This window comes from Panthera uncia, assembly GCF_023721935.1.
Source record: "Panthera uncia isolate 11264 chromosome A1 unlocalized genomic scaffold, Puncia_PCG_1.0 HiC_scaffold_17, whole genome shotgun sequence".
Taxonomy (NCBI): domain Eukaryota; kingdom Metazoa; phylum Chordata; class Mammalia; order Carnivora; family Felidae; genus Panthera; species Panthera uncia.
The window spans coordinates 28,433,588-28,457,765 of NW_026057577.1; the positions used below are offsets into that span (position 1 = coordinate 28,433,588).

At 43.6% G+C, this 24,178-nt stretch overlaps 1 protein-coding gene across 4 annotated transcripts in view; it reads right to left on the reverse strand.

Annotated features, from left to right (window-relative positions):
• The window catches only part of LOC125935504 (core histone macro-H2A.1), an 89,490-nt gene that overhangs the window by 13,362 nt on the left and 51,950 nt on the right, over positions 1-24,178 (reverse strand). The window contains exons 5-6 of one of the 4 annotated variants that reach the window (XM_049649209.1): positions 12,481-12,588; positions 2,361-2,451 (exon numbers count right to left, since the gene is read on the reverse strand). In XM_049649209.1, the coding sequence (XP_049505166.1) occupies positions 2,361-2,451; positions 12,481-12,588 (199 nt within the window). Of the gene's footprint in view, positions 1-2,360; positions 2,452-4,221; positions 4,322-12,480; positions 12,592-24,178 lie in introns of all 4 variants that reach the window. The other 3 variants (XM_049649207.1, XM_049649208.1, XM_049649206.1) reach the window with 3 other exon arrangements.

Consider the following 24,178-nt stretch of genomic DNA (forward strand, 5'->3'; position numbering starts at 1 on the left):
ATATGTCAGGCTAAGCCTGTGGTCTATTTCACTGTTAGAAAGAACTGTGATGGGTAAGAGTTAATCACGGGGCTAAGCATTCCTGCACTGGCATTCCTTCTTCCAGCAGTCTTGGGTCTCAGGAATTCACACCCAATGGGAGAAATAGAGTGATCGTGTCCTAGCTTCCTCTTTTCCCCTCTCACACATCAAAGTGGGAGCTGGAACCAATTGAGGCCATGCATGAATCTGGTTTTTCATTGTTTTGGCATTGTAAAAGATAGGTGGGTTCAGTACTAGTCTGGACTGGTTCACTGAGAAAAGGCACTGAGGTGGGCTTTGGAAGACCTGGGTTCTGGCACAGTCATTTAGGGTTCCTGCCGGCCAGTGAAGCCATCCGGACCTGTGGAGGTTCTTTTCCAGCTGTGACAGTGTCCGTGAGTGATGGGCCGCGTGACCTCGGGCAAGCTCATGGACCCAGGCTACTTAGAAGTCACTGAGGCTCAGCATGCCTCCCCTGTGCACCTCAGTGGGGGGAGGGCAAGCACATCACAGGGGAAAGGATTAGCACCAGTTCTGATCACGGTTTAGGAAGGACTAGGTTCTTTCCCTGCTATCACCTGGCTGGTTCCTAACTCCATCTCAAAGCCTCCAGCTCTATGTCCCAGCACAACTAATCCTGCTGAACGCACCCCTTCCACAGCCACAGCAAAGAAAGTCAGCTTTCTCTTCTCCTTGGGCCTGGGGGAGACCCCTTTGCGCCGGAAGGGTGCTAATTTCCATTTTACCCAAAGTCCTGGATGGCAGGATGAACCCAGGCCTCAGTCACTCCTGGTGGAAAGATAAGCCCTTAGCTGTTCTGTTTATTTCCCTCCCATCAAGTTTTCATTTGGTCAAGAGAAAGAATATCTTTCTCTTAAGCTGTCTGACTTAGGAGCTCTTAAACTCCTCCAAAATCTTGTGAAAGTGGAGTTTATTTTAATTGCCTACAGCCTGATTTCATTTTGGCCTGGACGACTTGGCGAATCCCAACTTCCCGTCCAGTGTGTCTTTTCCATCCACGTCCGAGATCCAAAATGCCCAGGAGAGCAATCAGCCCAAATCCCAGTGGCTAGGGTGGGCTGTGAACAGCGGGCTTTGCTCATGACACTAAACAGAGCTGGACAGCCTCGGATTGCTAAGCTGTTGGACTTCCACTGTCTGGGACGCTCATGAAAATCCCCATAGCCTCAGCCTTCAACATGACTTCACTTCTGCCCGTAGCAAGGGCACCACTTTAGAAAGTGGTGGTCAAATCTACACCTAGGGCACCACTCTCAGGACTAGCACATCGATGGTAAAAATCATTAGATACACGTGAGAGTAAGGCTATACGGTAAGCACCAATCAGGAGGCAGACAAAACAAGGTGCTTTGCTTAAGTTATCCTAACTCTCACTATTATCACTCTTGCGATAGGACAGAGAAACCGAGGCACTGGGGAGTTAAGTAACTGGCCCAGCTCTAATGACCTACAGATAGCAAGGTTGGGATTTGTGCTCCTTCTACCTAGCTCCAAAGCGGTGCCTTTTTGCCATCCATCCGGATGCCCCCTCATCACGTAAGCAGCACAGCATACTCTTAGAGCAGGGCACTACCTGACTTTCATGCAGCAGGCCAGCGGCCCCAGGGCTCGGCACCCAGCCTTCCCTCTCTCTCCCTCACCCCACCCTCAGATGTTGAGTGCCAGAAGCCAAATGACTATGGGTGTCAGCTGCCAGGGAACAGGAAGGAGCTTTCTGGGTCTAGCAGAGTTTCTCAAGTGGTCTAGGCACCCCACACCAGAATGAGGTAACTTTCATGCAATAAAGGTCTGAGAACCTCAGTGTGGGAGAGTGTTCTCAAAATGCCCGAGTGCACCTGAGGCCTTGAGGCCATCTTCAGGAAAGCGTGCTTCCGATGCCAAAGTGGGGGGAGCGGTGCTGACACCTGTGCCTAGGTATTGCTATGTGTCTGGTCCACAGCGGTCACATCAGTGGTCTTGGAGGCCACTCAGCCGACCTGGCTGCATCCCCTTCGCAGCTGAAATCACGGGTGAACCCAGTCTCCGACAAAGCTGTGCCTCGTGAAGCAAATGCAGAAATGATGCTGCCGAACCAGTTTCCAAACCAGAAGCGCGCCCATCTGTGAGCTGCATGATGCACCCTGGCTGCCAACTAGCTGTACCTCTCGTGTCTGCAGCCCGGGGACTGGAGACCTTAGCAAGGTCGACCTTGGGGAGGCCGGGGACAGCTGGAAGTGTGAAATGAATGCAGCCCTGCATAGCTGTCAAAGGATCAAGCTGTCTGCGGCGGCCGACTGACCATGCACACACACACTCGGCAGCACCCGGCTAGGCATTACCTACTTCACCACCGGTGTAGAAGTCAGTGTTTGTCGGGTGAACGACAGCATCACTGTCGATCGAGGCAATGTCAGCCTGTACAACTTGCAACTATAACAGGTAAACAAATGTATATCAACTGTGTTGGACCGAGACCCACGCACAGGCACATTTACTAATGCCCCAATGGCGGGGCTGGCCTACCTGGTCGATTCCAACATGTGAGCCCAAGGGGCAATCAGTCCACGAAGTGTGCGCACATGTGGATGGGGGTGAGGAGGAGGAGGAGGAAGAGGAGGAGGAGGAGGAGGAGGAGGAGGAATATCAAATGTGACATGTTTAAATTAAACATTTGAATGACATGTCCAAAAAAAGAGAAACACACACATGAGATCATTTCCAAAGATTAAAAGAAATAACAAAACAACGAATGCCCCGTTTCACTTCGCAAAAGCCTATAAAACTGGCACCCCACTGAGAAGGCTACTAAAACATGGCATCTGTTTTAAAAAAAATGTGGACTATCAGGCCAACCACAACAACGAGTTTCTCCATTTTGTTGGCAGCCGTCAACGTTCAGAGCTGGAGTTTTGGTCTTACGACATTCAACGTTTGGTCTGCCTTCAAGGGACAGCTCTTGAAAACCAAGAAAACAGTATGTGTGCATAGAGAACTGCCTTTATTTTTTCCCACTCAATGTGTACAAATGTTTTTCCAGGTCTACCATTTACTCTAGTCACTCTTTATTTTCATGTATTTTACACATAAAACACACTTTGGATAGATAGGATCCCTGCTTTTTCTAGCCTGTGGCTTTTTTTTTTTTTTTTTTTTTTTTTTTAAGAAAATATCCATATGAAGAGAGTATGTGGTTGGAAAACAAGGCCGGGCAGGGCATTCTTGAGTCCCATTTCCTATGTTTCCGGCCCACTGTTACACCCAATTGGTGTGGGGTCGGGCCTGGGCTCTGGAATGAGCATCTGTGCCAGTAAACGAATCTGCCACCTTACAAAGGTAGCCAAAGGTCGGGGGTAAAGGTTTATAAAACAAACCTGGGTCGGCATCAGGCCTGAAGCTACCTTGGTGGGCCTCTGCTAGTCTGCTGCCCCTGTCAAGGCTCAAGGCTGAGAGGTCAGGAGCCTTCATTGAGCCCCTGCGCTGACAGTTCTCTGGGCAAAGATCAAGCCACAGAATGGGATACTGAGGGATCCCTCTCAGCTTGCCCCCAACCAGGGAGACACCGTGGCTCTGAGGCAGAGTTGTCCTCTGTAGGAGCTCACCCAGAAAGAGATGTTGCCCTTCTGTTTAATACCATCCCCTAATCAAATAATTCATGAAGCTGGCATGCAGTCATATACTGTTTTCAGTTGTAGAAAAAATTGAGGAAGTGACAGTAAGTGGTAAATTTAGGGGAAACCAATTTACTGGTGAATTAAAGACAACTTAATGATATACTGATGCAGTTTAATTTTCTCCCTTTTCAAGTGCTTTTAAGCTTTGTCGTTTCTAATTAGGGCTTAAATGGAGAAACTATCATTTTGTAGTAACCTGAGATTTTTCAGTTCTAAAAAAAAACAAACACATTTTTAAAAAATCCCTCCCAAGTAACCAGCAGTCAGTATGATCATTATGGAAGAGAATTTAGATAGCAATACATTTACAATCAAGGGGAAAATAGCCAATTGCACTCAATGAAACATTATCGGATCATTTCCATTTGAAATGGCTTGGAGTAAACATTGAGGATTTCCTTCAAATGTTCAACTGGGATTTGGAAATTTGGCTTGACCATCTGAAGTTTGAGACGATGAAGAGCCTAAATTCTGGGTTCCATAACTTTTCATCTGACAGCTGGCGGTGCCAAACCCCATCCCCAATTACCTAGGTCATCTTTAAGGTCAATGTCAGCATTGGTAGGATTGATTATGGCCTCCACCTCAAAGCCGGCTAAATTACTGATTTCACTGTGAATAAGGTTCAGCTGAAAAGAAAAGCATGAGGTGGGAAATAACAGGACAGCCGGGAAGTCACAGAGAAGTGAGCCTTGGGATACAGATGAAGGGCAGTGCACACTCCAGGGGCACTGGGCGCACGGGGTGGGGTGGGGAGGCGGGACAGGGAGTCGCTGGCTAAAATGAATCCAGTTCAAACAAGGCTCCAGGGCTGCTCGGGATGCTGAAAGGAAGCAAGCTAGGCTGAGGCTCCAGAACCTGCTGGGTGATGCTTGGGGCCAAAGGGAGGCATAAGCCATGTGGACTGATGGATCCACTTCCCTTTGAAGGAAAAAAGTACAGCAGCTATCAGGACCCAGCATCGGGGTACTCATTGCCGAGGTGGGAACGGTGTATGTGACCTCTTCTTTGAGCCCTGGGATGGTACAGAAGTCCCAGCTGGTGTGGGAAAGCCCTAGTAGCTCTGCCATTCTCCTCTAACTGGCCATGGGTCTTTAAAGTTGTCCCCATCACCCTGACTACTGGCTGGCTGGCTCCCCTGCTCTGCTCGGAGGTAGCAAGGAGCAAGATGGTCTGTTGCTTAGAAACCTCTAATCCTGAAGTTCTGGTGAAAGCTAGGAAGAGAACCAGCAGTTCTCTGGCAAGACCATGTGTCTCTTAAAATGTTTCACCTTGTGGAGGCCCACTGGGTTGAGGATTTTCCTCGAGTTTCATGAGCATGGAAACCAACTGGCTCTCTTTGAAGAGCCAATGAATGTCCTCCCTTCCCACAGGTATTCCATTGCTATAGCAAGCATCAGGATGAGAGAAGCCCTGAGTTCTAGATATGCCTGTCAGAAGGACAAGTGGAATTAGCTGGCCCAGGACTACTGTCCTGGGTCCTACCCTTTCCCCTCCTGTTCTTAGGTCCAAGTGTCTGCAGCAAAGTGCTAGCTCACTAAGACGCTTATCCTTCAGTGACATGAATTCCTAACAGCTGCAGCCAAGAGCAATGCCTAAGGCGCCCTCAGAGGAGCTGGTGCCTGGGACCCACTGTGATCCATGCTGGAAGAGCTGCCCGCAGCCGCAGGGCCCAGCAGGACAGGAGCCTTTGTCCAGGCACGCACTTGGAAGACAGGGCCGTGTGCAGCCACTTGGCAGGGAGGCTCTTGGCAACTAAGCTCCAATGCACTGAATTTCTGAGGCCAAGTGTTTTGTTGAAAACAAAACCAAACAAAAAACCTGACACCCTATAAGCACCAGAAATATAAACCCGCATTTCTGATTCCCAGAAGTAGACAGGAGATTCTCAAAAAAGACCCGCTGAAACTAAGTCATTCTTTGTGAGAAAGCACTTCTGGAAAGAAATCTGGTCATAGGACTGGGGAAAGGCTCAGCAGGGTCCCACTTCTAGTTAGGGCTGGAAGGTGGAAGAGGAACAAGTTTTCTGCACCAGGACTTCCTGGGATATGGTTTCCAGCACTGCAGGTGGTTCAGGGGCCACCAACATCCCCGAACCTGGAAGAAGCCCACAGGGGGGTGGGGGGTGGGGGGTGGGGGGGTGACCTCACACAGCAGAGCACTCAGCACTGCAGAACAGAGGCATACAAGAGACCAGTACCGGGGCGAGGGTGCTAAATGCTGTGCTGAGGGAGAAGGGGTGTGCATGGGCAAGACTAGGGGGGCTCGAGGAAGGCAAGTGAGGAGTCGGGATTCAGGACAAGGTGAAGGGTTTGATTATCATATAAGTATTGCATCTCACTTCAAGCAAACAGTGTTTATAGCAACTCAAATTAAGTGAATCTTCCCTGCTCTTCCTCCTAAAACAAACATCCCAAGACCCTATGCTGTAAAGTAGTAGCAGGTTATTGAGGGAAGAAGGGAAAGGAGAAAACCGGGAAAGCAACACTACTTGGTGTGGTATAGATAAGTACACTTTTAGGATACCTAGGAGTTTCCTTTCTTGTTGTTTTAAAAAAAGACATGTTCAGATCCCTAAAATTCACGCTATTTTTTTTCCAATGGTGTAGATGCTTCTGAACTTATACTTGGAGATGCCTCATTGGAAAATCAGCTGTTTTCCATGGGCTTTGATTTGGCTAGCAGAGAAGACCCCAGAACATGGTCTCTGACTCTGCCTGGGGAGAAGCCCCCTTTTGCCTGTGGGATGGGCTCTCTGGACAAACTGTGTGTGGGGGGTGGGTTCCGGGGGCTTCATGGCAGTGCTGAAGCGAGGGAATGGTCGCAGACAGTGCAAATTCCTTGGAGAACTCCCTATTCACTCTCTGCACCTTCCTTTCTGACAGAGGCAGCCTGCTTTCTGAAGCACCGCACCGAGCCGCGGCCCCTGCAACAGAGAATTCCCAGCCAACCAAGTACTCTCACTCTCCCTTACATCTGAGTCTTGCTTTTCCGACTATATTCCGCGGTGTACCAGGCTTAGTACAAATCTTCAGGGTGAGGGGCTGAGCCGCAGAACCATTCTGCTATTAAATATATAGAGGTACTTTAAAAAACCACCTCTGGACTATATAGCATGTGTTTGGGGTGGGGGGAGCCTTGTGTGTGTCTGGGAGAGACATGGGTGCGAGGGGAGAGGCCACATGGCTAGAGGCACTTTGGAAAGACACCTGGGTAACCAGATTGGCTTGGGCGGGCAGGCCAGTAGACAGAAGCCAACAGTGAAATGATCAAGAACAAAGGCCAAAGCTCCCCTGAACAGGAGGAGAAAGCCCATGAGCATGGGATACAAACAGGCCACGTGTGCAAATGTCTTGCAAGGATCCTGTTGTCCAGTGGGTACATACAAATAGGCCTGGTGGGGCCGGGAAAGATGGCCAGTCCTGCCAAGTCCCAACCCCCTTCCCCCAGGAGCCACATGGCTCTATGAAGTACAGGGCAGAGCAGGGGGACCTGTGGGCTGGGAAATAAGATTTCTGGGTAACTGTGAAAATTCTCATATTTAGTTTGATTCTCTGGGAGGCGGGACTAAGGATTTCGAAATTTGAATAAGGTCTCTACTTCTTTGTCTTATCATTGGGAATGATGGGAAAATAAGTTTTGGGGGCACCTGGGTGGCTCTGTCAGAGCCTCAGACTTTGGCTCAGGTCATGATCTTGCAGTTCATGAGTTTGAGCTCCATGTTGAGCTCTGTGCTGACACCACAGAGTCTATAGCCTGCTTCAGATTCTGTGTCTCCTTCTTTCTCTGCCCCTTCCCTGCTCATGCTTTCTCTCTCTCTCAAAAATAAACATTAAAAAAATAAATAAATAAAAGTCTTAAAAAAACAAGAAAAAAGGAAAAATAAGTTCTGAATGACAGCACGGGGAGTTTAAAACATCTGAAGATTGCTGGCCACCGTAGAGAGTGACGAAAGGGCACTGCCAGTTAGAGAGCAGAAGGGGGTCCTACTTGGCTGTGGAGGTGGAAGAAGGGGACCTAGCTAAGTGTCCCGTGAGACCCTTCCATCTCTGGGCCCTGACTACCCTAATCTTAGCTGGGTTTACCACATCCGGTCTCTCGGTCTGTAGTACCCCCATATTCCCTCCAGTGGTTATGTCCACATTAGTCCTTGTTCTCTACTCACAAGTGAACTCATTAGGAGAAGCTCCCAGAAGGCAGAGACTGGGTTGTCTCTTAACCCTGAGTGCTACAAGAGGCCCAAGACAGTGCTCAGGCTGCTACAGGCACACAAACAGAGCTGGAATTGAATGTCAAACATCCCGACAACTCTGAGGTGAAATGCACATCTCTCTTCTCTTAAAGCAGGGCTAATGGAAATGCCAGAGCTCAGAAACCGGGCCCTTGGTCTGCAATGGACCTCAAGTGGCTCAGGGCCAACCTGGCCTTTCTGGAAGGCAGGCTGTGGCCCCCACCACTTAGGGCAGGTCAGAAGGAGGCCTGCCAATGATAGGGAAGGAGCCAGTGGCTTGGAACTACTAGACAGATATGTGGACTGTGCCTTGACATGACCTATTTGGCTACAGGAATCCTATTTTTTTTTTTTTTTTTTTTTTTTTTACTTATCAAAAATTCCATTTTAGGAAACAAAAGTAATTGATAAACAGTATCTGAAGGACATGTTTAATCTAGCCTGGAATTATTAAATTTTGACATCTCTTTGACAATGCCTTCACAATGGACAAGGAAGGGAAAAGACTGACCAGTCTTATTTCCTTGTGCTGGCCATATACAATGCAACTCTCTTCCTGTCACCAAAGTCCACTTCAACCAAGGCCAGGGGAGAGGGCACTGTTTCTAAGCCCCTCATGGAGAACTGTGTCTTCTCTGTGGCCCCATCCTGCCCTGCCTCTGGGATCAAGGGGTTTTCTTTAACGGTGCTCTGATGCCCTGCCTGCACACATCCCCAGATCTCCAGCTTTAATTCTCCTGAAGATCTCAGGTCTGGTGGTATCATCTGGCAGGTTTCAGGCTAGACCTGCCACACAAAGGACACATGTGAGCACCACTGGAGGCCTAGAAGCCCGGAGCCAGCACCCTTCATGGCCTGTGAGAGAGGCCCATTGTCAGCTGTAGGGGTAGAAAGACAGCATCAGCCCTTTTCTCCTCACTGCTGTCTCAACTGCCCCCTCTCCTTATAGTATTCCAGCCTCTGGGAACCGGGTGTCTCTGTGAGGCAGAAAACCCAAAGTACCCTGCCCCATGCCTTTAGTGGCCTACGGGGCTGCGGCTCCGATCCTGACAGTTGGGAGGCTTGGAGACTCACTCACACTCTCTTTTTTTTTTTCAACGTTTTTTTTTTTTTTTTTTTTTATTTTTGGGACAGAGAGAGAGACAGAGCATGAATGGGGGAGGGGCAGAGAGAGAGGGAGACACAGAATCGGAAACAGGCTCCAGGCTCCGAGCCATCAGCCCAGAGCCTGACGCGGGGCTCGAACTCACGGACCGCGAGATCGTGACCTGGCTGAAGTCGGACGCTTAACCGACTGCGCCACCCAGGCGCCCCACACTCACACTCTCTTTACGCTGCCTTCCCTACTGCTGACCAAGGAAGACCCAATCAGTTACTACCACTGACACAGATTTATAGAAATACACATTGGAAGAATTTTTTGGAAATAAAAAAAACCCATCAGGTTTTTCAATCTCTGGAAAGAAGCTGTGAATCTCTGTTGAAGCACAAAGCAAAAACATTCGGTAGATTCAGATTCACAGCACTGTCTTCTTTTTGAAAACAATTCAACAGTGAACGCTGGATAAAAGCAGAGTAATGAGGACGATCACTCCTGAGACTTGAGAACCTGAAATACACCATCGTCAATGATAATTAGACCCCAGGCTCCTGAGCCCTGGGCCAGCTTCTGTGAGTAGCTTAGCAACCAGGCCTTGCAGGGCTGTGCAGGGCGCAGTATTACCTTTCTCTACCTTCTCCTGCTTGCAGCATTCAAGCATGGCTTTCATGGTCAAAGATGGGAAAACAGGACTCGTGGGACAAAGGGTACGATACGGTCTTCATCTTCAGGTACCCTTCTTAGGACACTGCCTAAAATCCAACTCACAACTAACGTCCGTAGACTCTTGAATACAGAGAACTGAGGGCTGTTGGAAGGGAAGGGGTGGGTGGGGGAATGGGCTAAATGGGTGATGGGCATGAAGGAGGGGACATTTCAGGATGAGCACTGGGTGTCGTATGGAAGAGATGAATCACTGGGTTCTACTCCAGGAGCCAGGACTATACTCTATGTTAATTAGCTTGAATAAAAAAACAAAAACGAACTAAGGTCGGTAGTAACATTTTAAAATGCGCTTTGTGTGAAAATTCTCATCAGTTTTAGGACTCTTGCCCCTTTTGCATTATTAAGCCATGACTTTCACCCCACAGTAATAGCCAATAAAGGACCAGAAAGTACTGCTTGCAAAATAACGCTCCCGACCATAAATACGTGCTCTACCTCACACCTCAGGGCCCAGCGTTCCAGAAAGGGTTGCTGGCACACTAGTTTCCGATGCTGGCACCCAGGCTGACTTGAGGTGTTCCCTTATTCTGTGATGCCACAGTTGGGGAGATCGAGTTTACCCTGCTAAAGGGCATGTGTGGTGCTGGATTTGGGGGTACCTCGCCCTGGATGTGTGAGTTTTGGGTCATTAACCTGGAAGCACATTTGACGCGGAGGGCAGCCTCGCGGTAGCTTGGTGTTTGTTCTCCCCACTGACACTTAACTGTGGGATGTGGGAAAGAAGGTGGGTGGTCTGTCTGGGTCTGCATGCAGCCGCCTCTCTGACAGCTGACCGCTTTACACGGGGTTCAGCTCAACCAAACAGAAGTCAAGACCTCAGACAGGCATATTAGTTTCTTTGCCAAGTCTACTTCTCCCATTTTCCTCTGTTTCTTAAACAACATTAGATGACACATCTGTAGGTTATTATGGAGTGTCAGTACTTCCCTATAGCTTTTTGGTCTCCCCTCTTCCCAATCCTGAATGGGGTACAGTGTTTGCTGATTTGTACTCTCTTGTACTGTTAGGCCTGTGGCACCTGGTCCTGAGACCCCACATGGTGGGGAAGAAGGCACTGCGTGGCTGCAGAGGAACTAGCAAGGTGTCTGCGGCCTTTGCCAGCTCCCTTCGAGGGCTCACATGCAGCAGAACCCAGACAAGACCCTGACCCCGAGATCTAGAAGGGCATCCATTTGTACATGGACACCTGTGTGGCTGAGTGCGGCTATTCTGAGGGTACTGGAGTTCGTCCAGTAAGGGGGTGTGAGGCTGGCTGTGGGGTAGTCAGCAGGAGACAGCAAGACCACCACAGGGAAGGGAGAGGCCAGGGGCAGGGCACCCAAGGGTGGGATGGGAGAAAGCGTGAGAGACAGTGGGGGACAGCAGGAGGGCCTGAACTGTTCTACCTGCGGAATCGGCTTCCAGGCCTGGCTGACGGTCTGCAACAGGGACCTAAAGACACTGGAGCTACCCCTCAAGAGCAGGGTGTTCACACTCGAGTTCAAACCAAAGCAAGTGGGAAGGCGCTTCGCGTTAACGTTCCACGTATTACCCAGAGGACATGTTAAAGGGTGTGAAAGTAGACCCAGGTGGTTGCCTTCACTGCTGAGTTGAAACTTTTAAACAAATAAAAACAAAAATCTTTTAAACGAAAACTCTGAAAGCCCCAGACCTTAAGATGACAAGCGCTGCTTATTTTTCCCTTTGAAAAATGCGTACAAAATACAGATAATGGTTATAAAATGTCAGCTGCAATGGTTATTTGCTGGAACACAAGGTCCACCACAGGAATTGCATCATGAGAGCCTGAGTGCAATTAGTGACAGGAAGGGGGGAAGAGGGGAAGGAGCGCTTGCAATGCAGGAGCAGGAGGGCTGTGTCACTGAGATGCAAAAGAAAATTGACAGTGAGGTTGTAAAAATGATGCAGCTTCAGAACCAAGTTGTTAGCCACAACGCAGTTTACATGAAGGTCAAATTCTTTCATGCCTTTAATTGTTTCTCACGTAGGACTGAAACATTAAGAGAAGCGTAATTCCCTCTCTCTCCACCCCCCGTTTGTTTTTTTTGTTTTGTTTTTTGTTTTGTTTTGTTTGTTTTTGGTGTTAATAGAGCATTATTAATTAACTCTCACTCTCAGGTCTTAAAAGCCTTTGCATCATTTTTATTTTCAACAAAAGTGAATCATCTTTTACAAAACCATGGCGTCCTGGCAAAGCTGCATCACTGGGATGGCTGAAAATACATTGCCCACGATTAAAACAAACAAAAGATTGGCTTGAGGAGTCCAGAGGTGGCTCAGTGCACCCATTACCTAAGGATGTCTAAAAACGATCCCGCCCCCGGAGCAGAGGCTCTGACTTCAGTGCCCACCCAAGCCTGTGCGCTGCCTACTAGACCTTTCCTTTTCCAAGACCCAGCTTTGACTTGGGGCAGTTTTGCTGGCCGGGGGCTACATGATGACCAGTGTATCCCACATTAGTAGCTTCTTCTGCAGACTAACCCCGGGATTGTCCCGAGCCCCCCACCACCACGGGAGCGGCTTTCCCGCTTCTTTACCACTACCTCTTCTTCCCACCTGCCACTCTCCCCCACTGCTCCTGCCGCAGCCCCCCGTGAGGCTACCCACTCCTCCTTCCACACCCACACGGCCAGGAGTGGCCTCCGGGAATCCCCAGGCCTTCCTGCAACAGAGGTGGCCTCCACCCGTCTGTCCCAGGGCCGCGAGCAGACCGAGGCCGCACATCTGCCTACCTTCTGGCCGAGGAAGAGGCTCTTGGTGGAGAGTACTGTGAAGCCATCGGCCGGCGTTCCCTCGGTGGTGCTGTCGGCGCTGGCTGCCTTGCTGACTTCGCCCTGCTTCTTCTTGCACAAATACAAGAGTCATTATGAGGCCCATACAGGCAGAGACCAAAGGAATCTGGGCTTTTCTAATGGGGAGGAAGCTCACAGGCCCTCCCCTTAATACTGCAGAAAACAGGAAACTAAAACACAACCAGTTTGGGGCCTGTCTCAGCTTGGGAGCTGCAGGCTCACTGTGAAGTCTGGGAGTTCTAAGAGGACAGTTAGCTGTATTTGCATCACTTTGTCATGTAAACACACAGCTACTTAAAGGCAAAACTCTACTGTAGAATGATAATCGAGAACAACTATTTTTATAAGTTTAGGCCAATTAAGTATCTCTTACTTAAGGGTCTTTGCTTTCTCGATGTCTGCACACTATTCAAGTTGGAAGGGAAAAAGCAATCTGTTCCTGGTCACTAGTTCTCAAAGAGCAAAAATCAGACCAAGAACCATAATCCTGCAACCTCTTCCAGCCCGGTAGGTAAGACACTCCCAACTGTCCTTCATGAAAACCAGCCTTGGAGAAGGATCCCTATGGTGGCTGTTGCTGAGTCCCGCTGCCCCTGGGGACTCCCCATCCTCATAGAGGGCATGGATATCAGCATCTCATGGGCCTCCTTCCAGCCCCAACCCGACTCAGATATGTATACCCTGGGGTTCCTAAGGGCCTTGCAAGGTCTGTTGTCCAGAGAGGTTTAATTCATTTCCAGATCCTCAACTTTCTCATGTACTTTTTCCTGAAAGTGATCTACCCTAAGTGATCTGCACAAGTGATAGAGGTCTCATGTCAGAACTCCCTGCACCACCACCCTTGTCCTGCTTCCCACAGTGACTAGTAGCCTGGCACACCCCCAGGGAGGGAAAAGGGATACAGGACTTTACCAGTCTTTCATGCATTTCTGTTAAGCATGAGGATTATAAGAGAAATGGGTATTCTGGCTCATTTGGGGATGTTCTGCATTCACATGTATCATATACTGAGGATAGCGGGAACAATGTCAATTTGTGTTTAGATACGTCACCTTTTCCCTTCCCAAGTACGATCAAAAAGGACATCACTCTTGAGAGATGCTCCAGTGTGAGGAAACCAAGAAAACAGGGGATGAAAGGTATCCCAGATGACCATGCATTTATGAAGGAAGGCTCTGGACCACAGACCCTGTCCACATGCCAACTTAGGGATTCAAATTCATTAACATATTAACATTTTTGCTTGCATTGAAAAAATAAGGGCTAGTTTTACTCAACACTTTAACAAGAAGGAATGCTTTGACATTTAAGTTCTATGGCCAACCTCGAACATTTTCCATAAACGAAATGACCTAAATCCGAAGCTCCAAGGTTTTGATATAAATAAGAGAAGAATTATTTTATCAAGAAACAGGGTATTAGCAAAGATATGATAAAATGATCACTATTATGGCTTTCCTAATTCTTCCAGTACGCCAGACTGGACAAATGATAGACCAACAGTGAAAAAGGTATAACCCACAGTTACGTGGTAAGTCTTAGTAAGCCTATTTTTAATACACTTTCCAGGAAACAAGAAAGGGAAAGGCTGGGTGACAAATCCTTTCACTACTCAGATGTTTCTAATTCTGTGCTTTCAACAAAACGGGAGAAATACCAAAATGACTTAACAGATGAGAGATCATTAAAGAACAGACTGATGGAGTTAACAGTGCCAGTTTCTTAGTTGGGACAAATGTACCGGGGTTATGGAAGATGTTACAATGGGGAAACTGGTGAGGGGCATTCAGGAACACTCTGGACTTTCTCTGTAACTTTTCTGTCCGTCTAAAACAATTGTGAAGTAAAACATACTAAAAGAAATTGATGACAGATTACTATGTGACTGCTGCCACATAACTCAAGAGTTTGGAGGATCAAGTGATATTGCTGTACCCCGAAATGCTTTCCATTCCCATTCAACTACTTTCTGTGCGTAAGACATTCCAAGTACTTACACCTATAAATATCCAAATATAGGATGCTGAACCCTGTTTCATTTTATAAGTAACTGTCCTAGGAACCTGAGTGAATTATAAAAATGATCTCCATCTATCCCATTATAAGACATGGTTACGGGAAAAAAAAAAAGATACAGTTGAGGGAATATTTTCCTTAATATTTATTAAATTTGCACAGTATTGGTGTGATCAACTGTGTGTTAATAAATGTGACAATGATCCAATCCTGTAGAATCCACAGTATTTAGTGGATTTATGATCACAAGAAGTTTTTTCCAAGTAAATTTAAATGTATACACATTATTTTTGTTCTGAACATCAAGAAAATACCAGCAGCATAAAATGTTTGACATTAGGATAAAATATTGTGGGACAAGTGAAAGGGAAATACGGGTTCAAGGAGAAAATTAATGTAAATTTGCTGCCTGTTAAAAAAGAGCTTGTCTGTATGTTTTTAAATGATGGTACTCCAAATCAACGTTGTATTTCAATTTCTTTGGATACATGTAAATGAGTGATGAAACAGTGTTTTGCATACCAAAAATTATACACTTCACAGATATTTAAATTTATTATGAAAAGTTTAGCTGTCAAAATTTAAATGTGTGAGATACAAAGATCTTCAAAATTGTTTTAGGATGTAGACAAGCAAAAACCTTTGAGAACCACTGCTCTACCCAGAGAGCGCAGTGCACGCAGGGGGTCCTCAGTAAACACTTGGGAATGGGGTACAGTTGATAAGTAGATAAGGATTTAGTGCTTATGCCCCCAAATACTTGGACTTTTAGAGGTGAGAAAGCCTTAACTTTCAGAATTTCAGGTATCCAAGAAAGGGAGCTGGTTTTACTAGAAGGGGCTGTGACGGCTTCTCTGGGACCCGGGTATAAGTCAGCAGCTGCCTATGAAGCCAAATTGTGAGGCTTAGCCTGTGATAATTAATCCTGGTGGCTTTCAGCAATGATTCATTTGCTCAGGGCCTCCACCATGAAGGCTGTTGCCCATGCTGTACACTGGGACAACCACTAGGGGAAAACGATAGGAAGCTTCCTCAAAAAATTACAAGTAGAACTACCATATGATCCAGCAATTCCACTTCTGGGAATAAAACCAAAGGAAACAAAAATCCTGTGTCAAAGAGAGAACCATACCCCCTGATCACAGCAGCATCATTTATAACGGGCAACACACAGACACAATCTAAGTGTCCACAGAGAGACAAATGGGTAAAGAACTGTGGTATATATATACTGAAATATTCAGCCATAAAAAAAGAAGAAAATCCTGACAGGAAGCCCACAGAGCTCCAAAAACTATGAACCCAAAGAGACCCACACCAAGACACATTATAATTAAAATGTCACAAGTTAAAGATTTTTGACAAGGAGAGAATCTTCTAAGTGGCAAGAGAAAAACAACTTGTTGTTTTCATACAAGGGAACCCCCATCCGACTATCAGATTTTCAGCAGAAATTTGTAGGCCAGAAGGGAGAAGCACAATATATTCCAAGTACTGAAAATTAAAACAACTTCCAACCAAGAATACTCTACCTGGCCAAGGTGTCCTTTGAAATAGAGAAATAAGTCTCCAGACAAGCAAAAGCTAAAGGAGTTCATCACCACTAAACTAGCCTTATAAGAAATGTTTTTAAAAGGACTTCTTTAAGCTGAAAAGAAAGGAGTGCTATTAGTAATAGGAAAATAAATGAGAGCAGAACTCTCACTAGTAAAGGTAAATCTATACTAAAGGTAGAGAATTAACTGCTTAGAAAGCTAATATGAATGTTAAGACACAAGAGTAGTAAAAATAACTGCGATAATTAGTTAAGGGATGCACAAGATTAAAACACATAAAGTGTGACATAACATAAAATGTTGAGAGGGTAAAAATGTAGAGTTTGAGAATGTGTTCAAACTTATGTTATTAGCTTAAAATAAACTGTTATAGGTTGTTCTATAAACCTGTGTGTCCATGATAAACACAAAGCAAAACACTACAGTAAATGCACAAAAGATAAATCTATACCACTAAAAGCAATCATCAAATCACAAAGGCAGAGAGCAAGAGAGGTAGAAAGGAACAGAAGAACTACAAAATAGCCAGAAAACAACATAATGGCAACAAGTACATACCTGTCAATAATTTCTTTTGAACTAAACTTTCCAACCAAAAGACAGGGAGGCTAAATGGATAAACACAAGACTGATCAGGGCACCTGGGTTGCTCAGTCCGTTGAGCGTCCTACTTAAGCATAGGTCATGATCTCGCGGTTTGTGGGTTCCAGCCCCACATCGGGCTCTGTGCTGATAGCTCAGAGCCTGGAGCCTGCTTCAGATTCTGTGTGTCTCCCTCTGTCTGCCCCTTCCCTGCTCACACTCTCTCTCTCTCCCTCAAAAATAAACAAACATAAAAAAAAAAAAAACCCACAAGACTCATCCATATGGTGCCTCCAAGAGGCTTACTTCACAAGGACAAGACAGACTGAAAGTGAAATGATGGAAAAATATTTTTCATGTAACTAGAAACCAAAAGGAGGCTGGGGTACCTGTACATGTATCAGGTAAAATATTCTTTAAAAAAAAGACTACAATAACAGATAATGAAGGCTATTACATGATAAATGTGTCAATCCCACCAGAAGATATTTGTATATATTTCATAAATTCCGTAAACATTTATGCACCCAATCCAAGAGCACATAAATATATCAAGCAAACACTAAGAAACCTAAAGTCAGAAGTAGAAAGCAATACAATAATAATAGGGGACATTATACCTCCATTTTCATCAATAGATAGATCAACCAGACAGAAAAATCAATGACACATTAGACCAGGTGGACTTAATAGATATATTCAGAACATTCCGCCCAAAAGTAACAGAATACACATTCCTCTCAAATGCACATAGAACATTCTGTGGTAAAGATCATATTTTAGGACACAAAACACATCTTAATAGATTTGAGAAGACTGAAATTGTATCAATCATCTTTTCTGATCACAGTGCCAAGAAACTAGAAGTCAATTACAAATAAAAAAAAAAATGAAAGATTCAAATATGTGGAGATTACACACTACTCAACAACCAGCGGGTCAAGAAGAAATCAAAAGAGAAATAAAAAGATACCTTGAGACAAAGGGAAACGGAAATACAACATGCCAAAACTTACGAGATGCAACAAAAGCAGTTCTAAGAGGAAAAGTGTATAGCAACACAGGCTGCTTCAAACAAACAAGAGAGGGGCACCCGGGTGGCTCAGTCGGTAAAGCGTCTGACTTTGGCTCAGGTCATGATCTCGCGGTTTGTGAGTTCGAGCCCTGCGTCGGGCTCTGTGCTGACAGCTTGGACCCCAGAGCCTGCTTCACATTATGTGTCTCCCTCTCTCTCTGCCCCTTCCCTGCTCATGCTCTGTCTCTCTCTGTCTCAAAAATAAATAAACAATAAAGTTAAAAAAAAATAAACAAAAAACAAGAGAAAGCTCAAACAATATAATCTTACACCAAAGGAAACCAGAAAAAAGAAAAAGGAACAAATGAAGCCCCAAATTAGTAGAAAGAAGGAAATAATACAGATCAGCGCAGCAACACATAGACAAAAATAGAAAAGATAAATTAACCTAAGAGCTAGTCCTCTGAAAAGATAAACAAAACTGACAAACCTTTGGCTAGACTAAGAAAAAACCCAGAGGAGTCAAATAAATAAATCAGAAATAAAAGAGATGTTACAACTGATACCACATAAATACAAAGGATTTTAAGAGATGACTATGAACAATTATATGCCAAAAAATTGGACAACCTAGAAGAAATGGACCAATTCCTAGAAACACACAGACTACCAACAATGAATCATGAAGAAATAAAAATCTCAACAGTCCGATTACTAGTAAAGGTATACAGCATCAGTCAACGAAAACCTCACAACCAACCAACTGAAGTCCAGGACCAGGTTTCAATGGTTAATTCTAATAAACATTTAAAGAAGAATGAATACCAATCCTTCTAAAACTTCCAAAATATAAGAGGACATTTCCAAACTCATTTTATAAGGCCAGCACTACCCGATACCAAAACCAGACAAAGATGCCATAAGAAAAGTAAATTACAAGCCAATATCCCTGATGAACACAGATGCAAGCCACTCAACAAAATACTAACAAATGAATTTGACAATGCGTTAAAAGGATCATATACCACGATCAAGTGGGATTTATTGTGGGGGATATAAGGGTGGTTCAATATCCCACAAATCCATCAAAGTGATACACCACATTAACAAATGAAGGGTAAAAAAACCCCCACAAACCTATGATCACCTAAACAAATGCAGAACAAGCCTTTGACAAAATTCAACATCCATTTATGATAAAAAATCTCAACAAACTGGGTATAGAAGGAACATACCTCAACATATCAAAAGCCATAAATGTCAAGCCCACAGCTAACTTCATATTCATTAGTGAAAAGCTGAAAGCTTTTCCTCTAAGATCAGGAACAAGATAACAATACCCATTGTTGCCACTTTTATTCTAATATATATTAGAATATATATAAATATATACATATACACACACACATACTATATATGTGTATATGTATATGTGTATATATATACTATACATATAGTGTATATGTGTATATATATACACAGTATGTATGTATGTGTGTGTGTATATATATATATATATATATATAATATATATATGTATTTTATTCTAATACTATATTAGAAGTCCTAGCCAGAGCAATTAGGCAAGGAAAAGAAAAGGCATCCAACTCAGAAAGAAGTAAAACTGTCTCTGTCTGCAAATAGCATGATATTATATATAGAAAACCCAAAAGACTCCATCAAAAACCTGTTAGAATAGAGGCACCTGGGTGGCTCAGTCAGTTAAGCATCTGACTTCGGCTCAGGTCATGATCTCACGGGTCGTGAGTTCGAGCCCCGCATCAGGTTCTGTGCTGACAGCTCAGAGCACAGAGCCTGCTTGAGATTCTGTGTGTGTGTGTCTCTCTCTTTGCCTCTCCCCTGCTCACATTCTATCTCTCTCAAAAATAAGTATACATTTAAAAACTTAGAATAAATGGATTCAATAAAGTTTCATGACACCAGATTAATATACAGAAATCTGTTGCATCTGTATATGCTAATAACAATTATCATAAACAGAAATTAAGAAAATAATCCCATTTACAGTTGCATCAAAAAATAAAATATTTACAAATAAATTTAACCAAAAAGGCAAAAAACTATATCCTCAAAACTCTAGTACATTAATTAAAGAAATTGAACCAGACACAAATAAATGGAAAGATATTCTGTGCTCATGGATTGAAAGGATTAATATTGTTAAAATGTTAATACTACCCAAAGCAATCTACAGATTCAATGCAATCTGTATCAAAATTCCAATGGCATTTCTTATGGAAACAGAACAAACAATATTAAGATTTACATGAAATCACAAAAGACTCCAAAAGCCAAAGCCATCTTGACAAAGGAGAACAAAACAGAAGTCATCATGCTCCCTGACTTCAAATTATATTACAAAGCTATGAGATACAAGTGTAATCAAAACAGTATGGTATCAACACAAAAAAAGACACACAGACCAGTGAAACAGAATGGAGAGCCCAGAAATAAACCCACATATACATTATGAATTCATGACATAAGAGCCAAGACTATACAACGGGGAAAGGGCAGTCACTGCAATTAAACAATGTTGGGAAAATAGGATAGCCATGTGCAAAAGGATGAAACTGTACCGCCATTTTACATAACACACAAAAATTAACTCAAAATGGATTAAAGACTAGAATGCAAGTCCAGAAACCAAGAAACTCCTAGAAAACAGATGGTAAGCTCGTTGTTAATGCTCTTGGCAATGATGTTTAGTATATGATATCATAAGCAAAGGCAATGAAAGCAAAATAAAAAATGGGACTACACCAAACTAAAAAGATTCTGCAGAGCAAAGGAACCATCAACAAAATGAAAAGGCCACCTTCAGAGAAATTATTTGCAAATCATATACAGACAGGCCCTGACTTTGAATTTTTCTGCTTTCCAATGGTGCAAAAGCTATATGCATTCAGTAGAAAGTATACTTTTAATTTTAAATTTTGATATTTTTCCCCAGGATAGCAATGTGCAGTACTATACTCTCTCGTGATGTTGGACATCAACATGTAGCCACAGCACCCAGTCAGTCACACAGTCATGATGGTAAGTGATTGACAGACTTACGCAAACATTCTGTACCCATAGAACCATTCTGTTTTTCACTTTCAGTACAGTATTCAATAAGTTACATGAAATATTCAACACTTTATTATAAAATAGGCTTTGGGTTAAATGATTTTGTCCAACTGTCGGCTAATAAGTGTTCTGAGCACGTTTACAGTAGGCTGGGCTAAAGCTATGAAGTATGGTAATTATGTGTATTAAATGCACTTTCAACCTAATGATATTTTCAACTTACAATAGTTTTATCATGACACAACCCCATCATAAGTCAAGGAAAATCTGTATCTGATAAGGGGTTAATATCCAAAATATATAAAGAACTCATACAATTTAATAGCAAAAGAAAAAGAATTTTTTTATTAAAAAGTGGTCAGAGACCTAACTGTGAGACCTGAAACCATAAAGAGCCTCGAAGAGAACAGAGGCAGTAACTTCTTTGACATCAGCTGCAGCAACTTCTTTCCAGCTATGTCTCCTGAGGCAAGGGAAAGAAAAGCAAAAATAAACTGCTGGGACTGCAGCAAAACAAAAAGCTTCTGTGCTGGGAAGGGAACAATCAACAAAACTAAAAGACAATCTACAGAATGGGATATTTGCAAACGTCCTATCTCAAAAAGGATTAGTATCCAAAATATATAAAGAACTTACAAAACTCAACACCCCAAAATGAAAAATCCAATTAAAAACTAGGCAGAAGACATGAATAGACATTTTTCCAAATAAAATATCCAGATGGCCAAAAGACACATGAAAAGCTGCTCATGATCACTCATCATCAGGGAAACGCAAATCAAAACTACAATGACATATAACCTTGCACCTGTCAGAATAGCTAAAATCAACAACACAAGAAACAACAGGTGTTGGTGAGGGTGTGGAGAAAGGGAACCCTCTTGCTATGTTGACTGGAATGCAAACTGGTGCAGCCACTGTGGAAAACAGTTTGGGGGTTCCTCAAAAAGTTAAAAATGGAACTACCCTATTATCCAAAAAACACAAAAATACTAATTTAAAGGGACACATGCACTCCGATATTTATAGCAGCATTATCTACAATAACCAAATTATGGAAACAGCCCAAGTATCCAGTGACAAACGGATGAAGAAGATGTGGTATATGTTCACAGTGGAATGTTACTCAACCATCAAAAACAATGAAATCTTGCCATTTGCAATGATGTGGAGGGAGCTAGAGAATGTTATGCTAAGCAAAATAAGTCAGAGAAAGACAGATACCGTATGATTTCACTCATCTGTGGAATTTAAGAAACTAAACAAATGAGCAAAGGGAAAAAAACAGACAGGCAAACCAAGAGATAGTCTATTAACTGTAGAGAACAAATTGATGGTTACCAGAGGGGGAATGGTGTGTGTGGGGGGGGGGGGGGATGGGCTAAATGGGTGATGGGGAATAAGGAGTGCTCATGTCATGATGAGCACTGGGTATTGTATGGAAGTGTTAAATTACTAATTGTTCCCCTGAAACTGATATTATTACACTGTATGTTAAATAACTGGAATTTAAGTAAAAACTTAAAAAAAAAAGTGGTCAGAGAATCTGAATACACACTCTTCCAAAGAAGACATACAGACAGCCAACAAGTATGTGAAAAGGTGCTCAATATAACTCACACCAGATACATGCAAATCCAATCCACAGTGAGGTATCTATCGCCTCACACGTGTTAGGCTATTATCAAAATATAAGAAATAGTTAAGTGCTGGTAAGGACATGGAGAAAGGGGAGTTCCTTGTGCACTGTGGTTTGAAATGTAAATTGGTGCAGCCACCATGGGAAACATTATGGAGGTTCCTCAGAAAATTAAATAGAACTACCATATGATCCAACAATTTTTACTTCTAAAGAAAAAACACCAACTCAAGAATATATGTGCACCTGCAGGGTTACTGCAGCATTATGTATAATAGCCAAGTAATGAAAATAACCTGAGTATCCATCAATGAAAACATGGCTAAAGACAATGTGAAAATTTGATAAAGATACTTATATATTATATATACTAACATATTTTATATCCTGATATATATGTCCTTACATATAGTACGTCCTATTAGATATGTTATGTATCCTATTATACATTATCTCCTCATGTATTTTATATATACACACATATACAAAATAGAGTGTTATCACTGAAAAAGAAGGATGTGACCTGGAGGGCATTATACTAAGCGAAATAAATCAAGACAGAGAAAGACAAGTAACTCTATGTTCTCACTTATGTGTGGAATCGCAAAAAAGAAAAAAAATCCGAGTTTACAAATACAGAGAACAGACCGATGGTTGACAGAGGTGGGGGGGGGGGATGAAATGGGTGAAGCTTGTCAAGAGGTACAGACTTCCAGTGATAAAAAAACCAAAGTCACGGGGATGTAATACACCGCACGGTGGCTATAGTTTTTAATACCGTACTGCATATTTGGAAGTTGCTAACAAAGCCGACTTGAGAAGCTCTCCTAAGAAAAAAAACTTGATAATTACATATGGTGACAGATGTTAACTGGACTTACTGTAGTGATCATTTGCAATATATACAAATATCAAATCATCATGTTGTACACCTGATATTAATATGATATTAAATGCCAATTATATCTCAATAAAAAAAGAATTCATATCCATAATAAATATGTACTGTAAGGCATTTAAAAGAGATAGATAATCCACATTTTTCAAACTGCCTAAAACACTAGCACAAAAGGAACTATCCAAAGGGCCAAAATTTGTTTCAGCATATGCGAAAGCTAAATGGTCATGAAGACAATGCACAGCCATCAGACTGGCTAAAATTTAACTCTCAAAACAGCCTGCCTTGGCAAGAATGTAGAACTGGAATCCCCATTTGCTGCAATGGGAATGCTCACTTTCACCACCACTCGGGAAAACTATTTGGCACTCTCTACTAAAGCTGAACCTATGAATACCCTATGATACCACAATTCCACTTAAAAGTATACTCCCAAGACAATACAACATGTGTGCACCAAAAGGCATGTACTTTCATAGCAGGAATATTGGTAGGAGCCTCAAATTGCAAACAACTTAAATCTCTCAAGAGCAGAATGGATAACCACGTGGTGGTAAATTCCAACCATGCAATGCACAGACTCGGTGCTATATGCTACATACAATAACCTAAATGAATCAAACGCAATGTTAAGACAAAAATAAAGAGGGCGCCTGGGTGGCGCAGTCGGTTAAGCGTCCGACTTCAGCCAGGTCACGATCTCGCGGTCCGTGAGTTCGAGCCCCGCGTCAGGCTCTGGGCTGATGGCTCGGAGCCTGGAGCCTGTTTCCAATTCTGTGTCTCCCTCTCTCTCTGCCCCTCCCCCGTTCATGCTCTGTCTCTCTCTCTGTCCCCAAAAA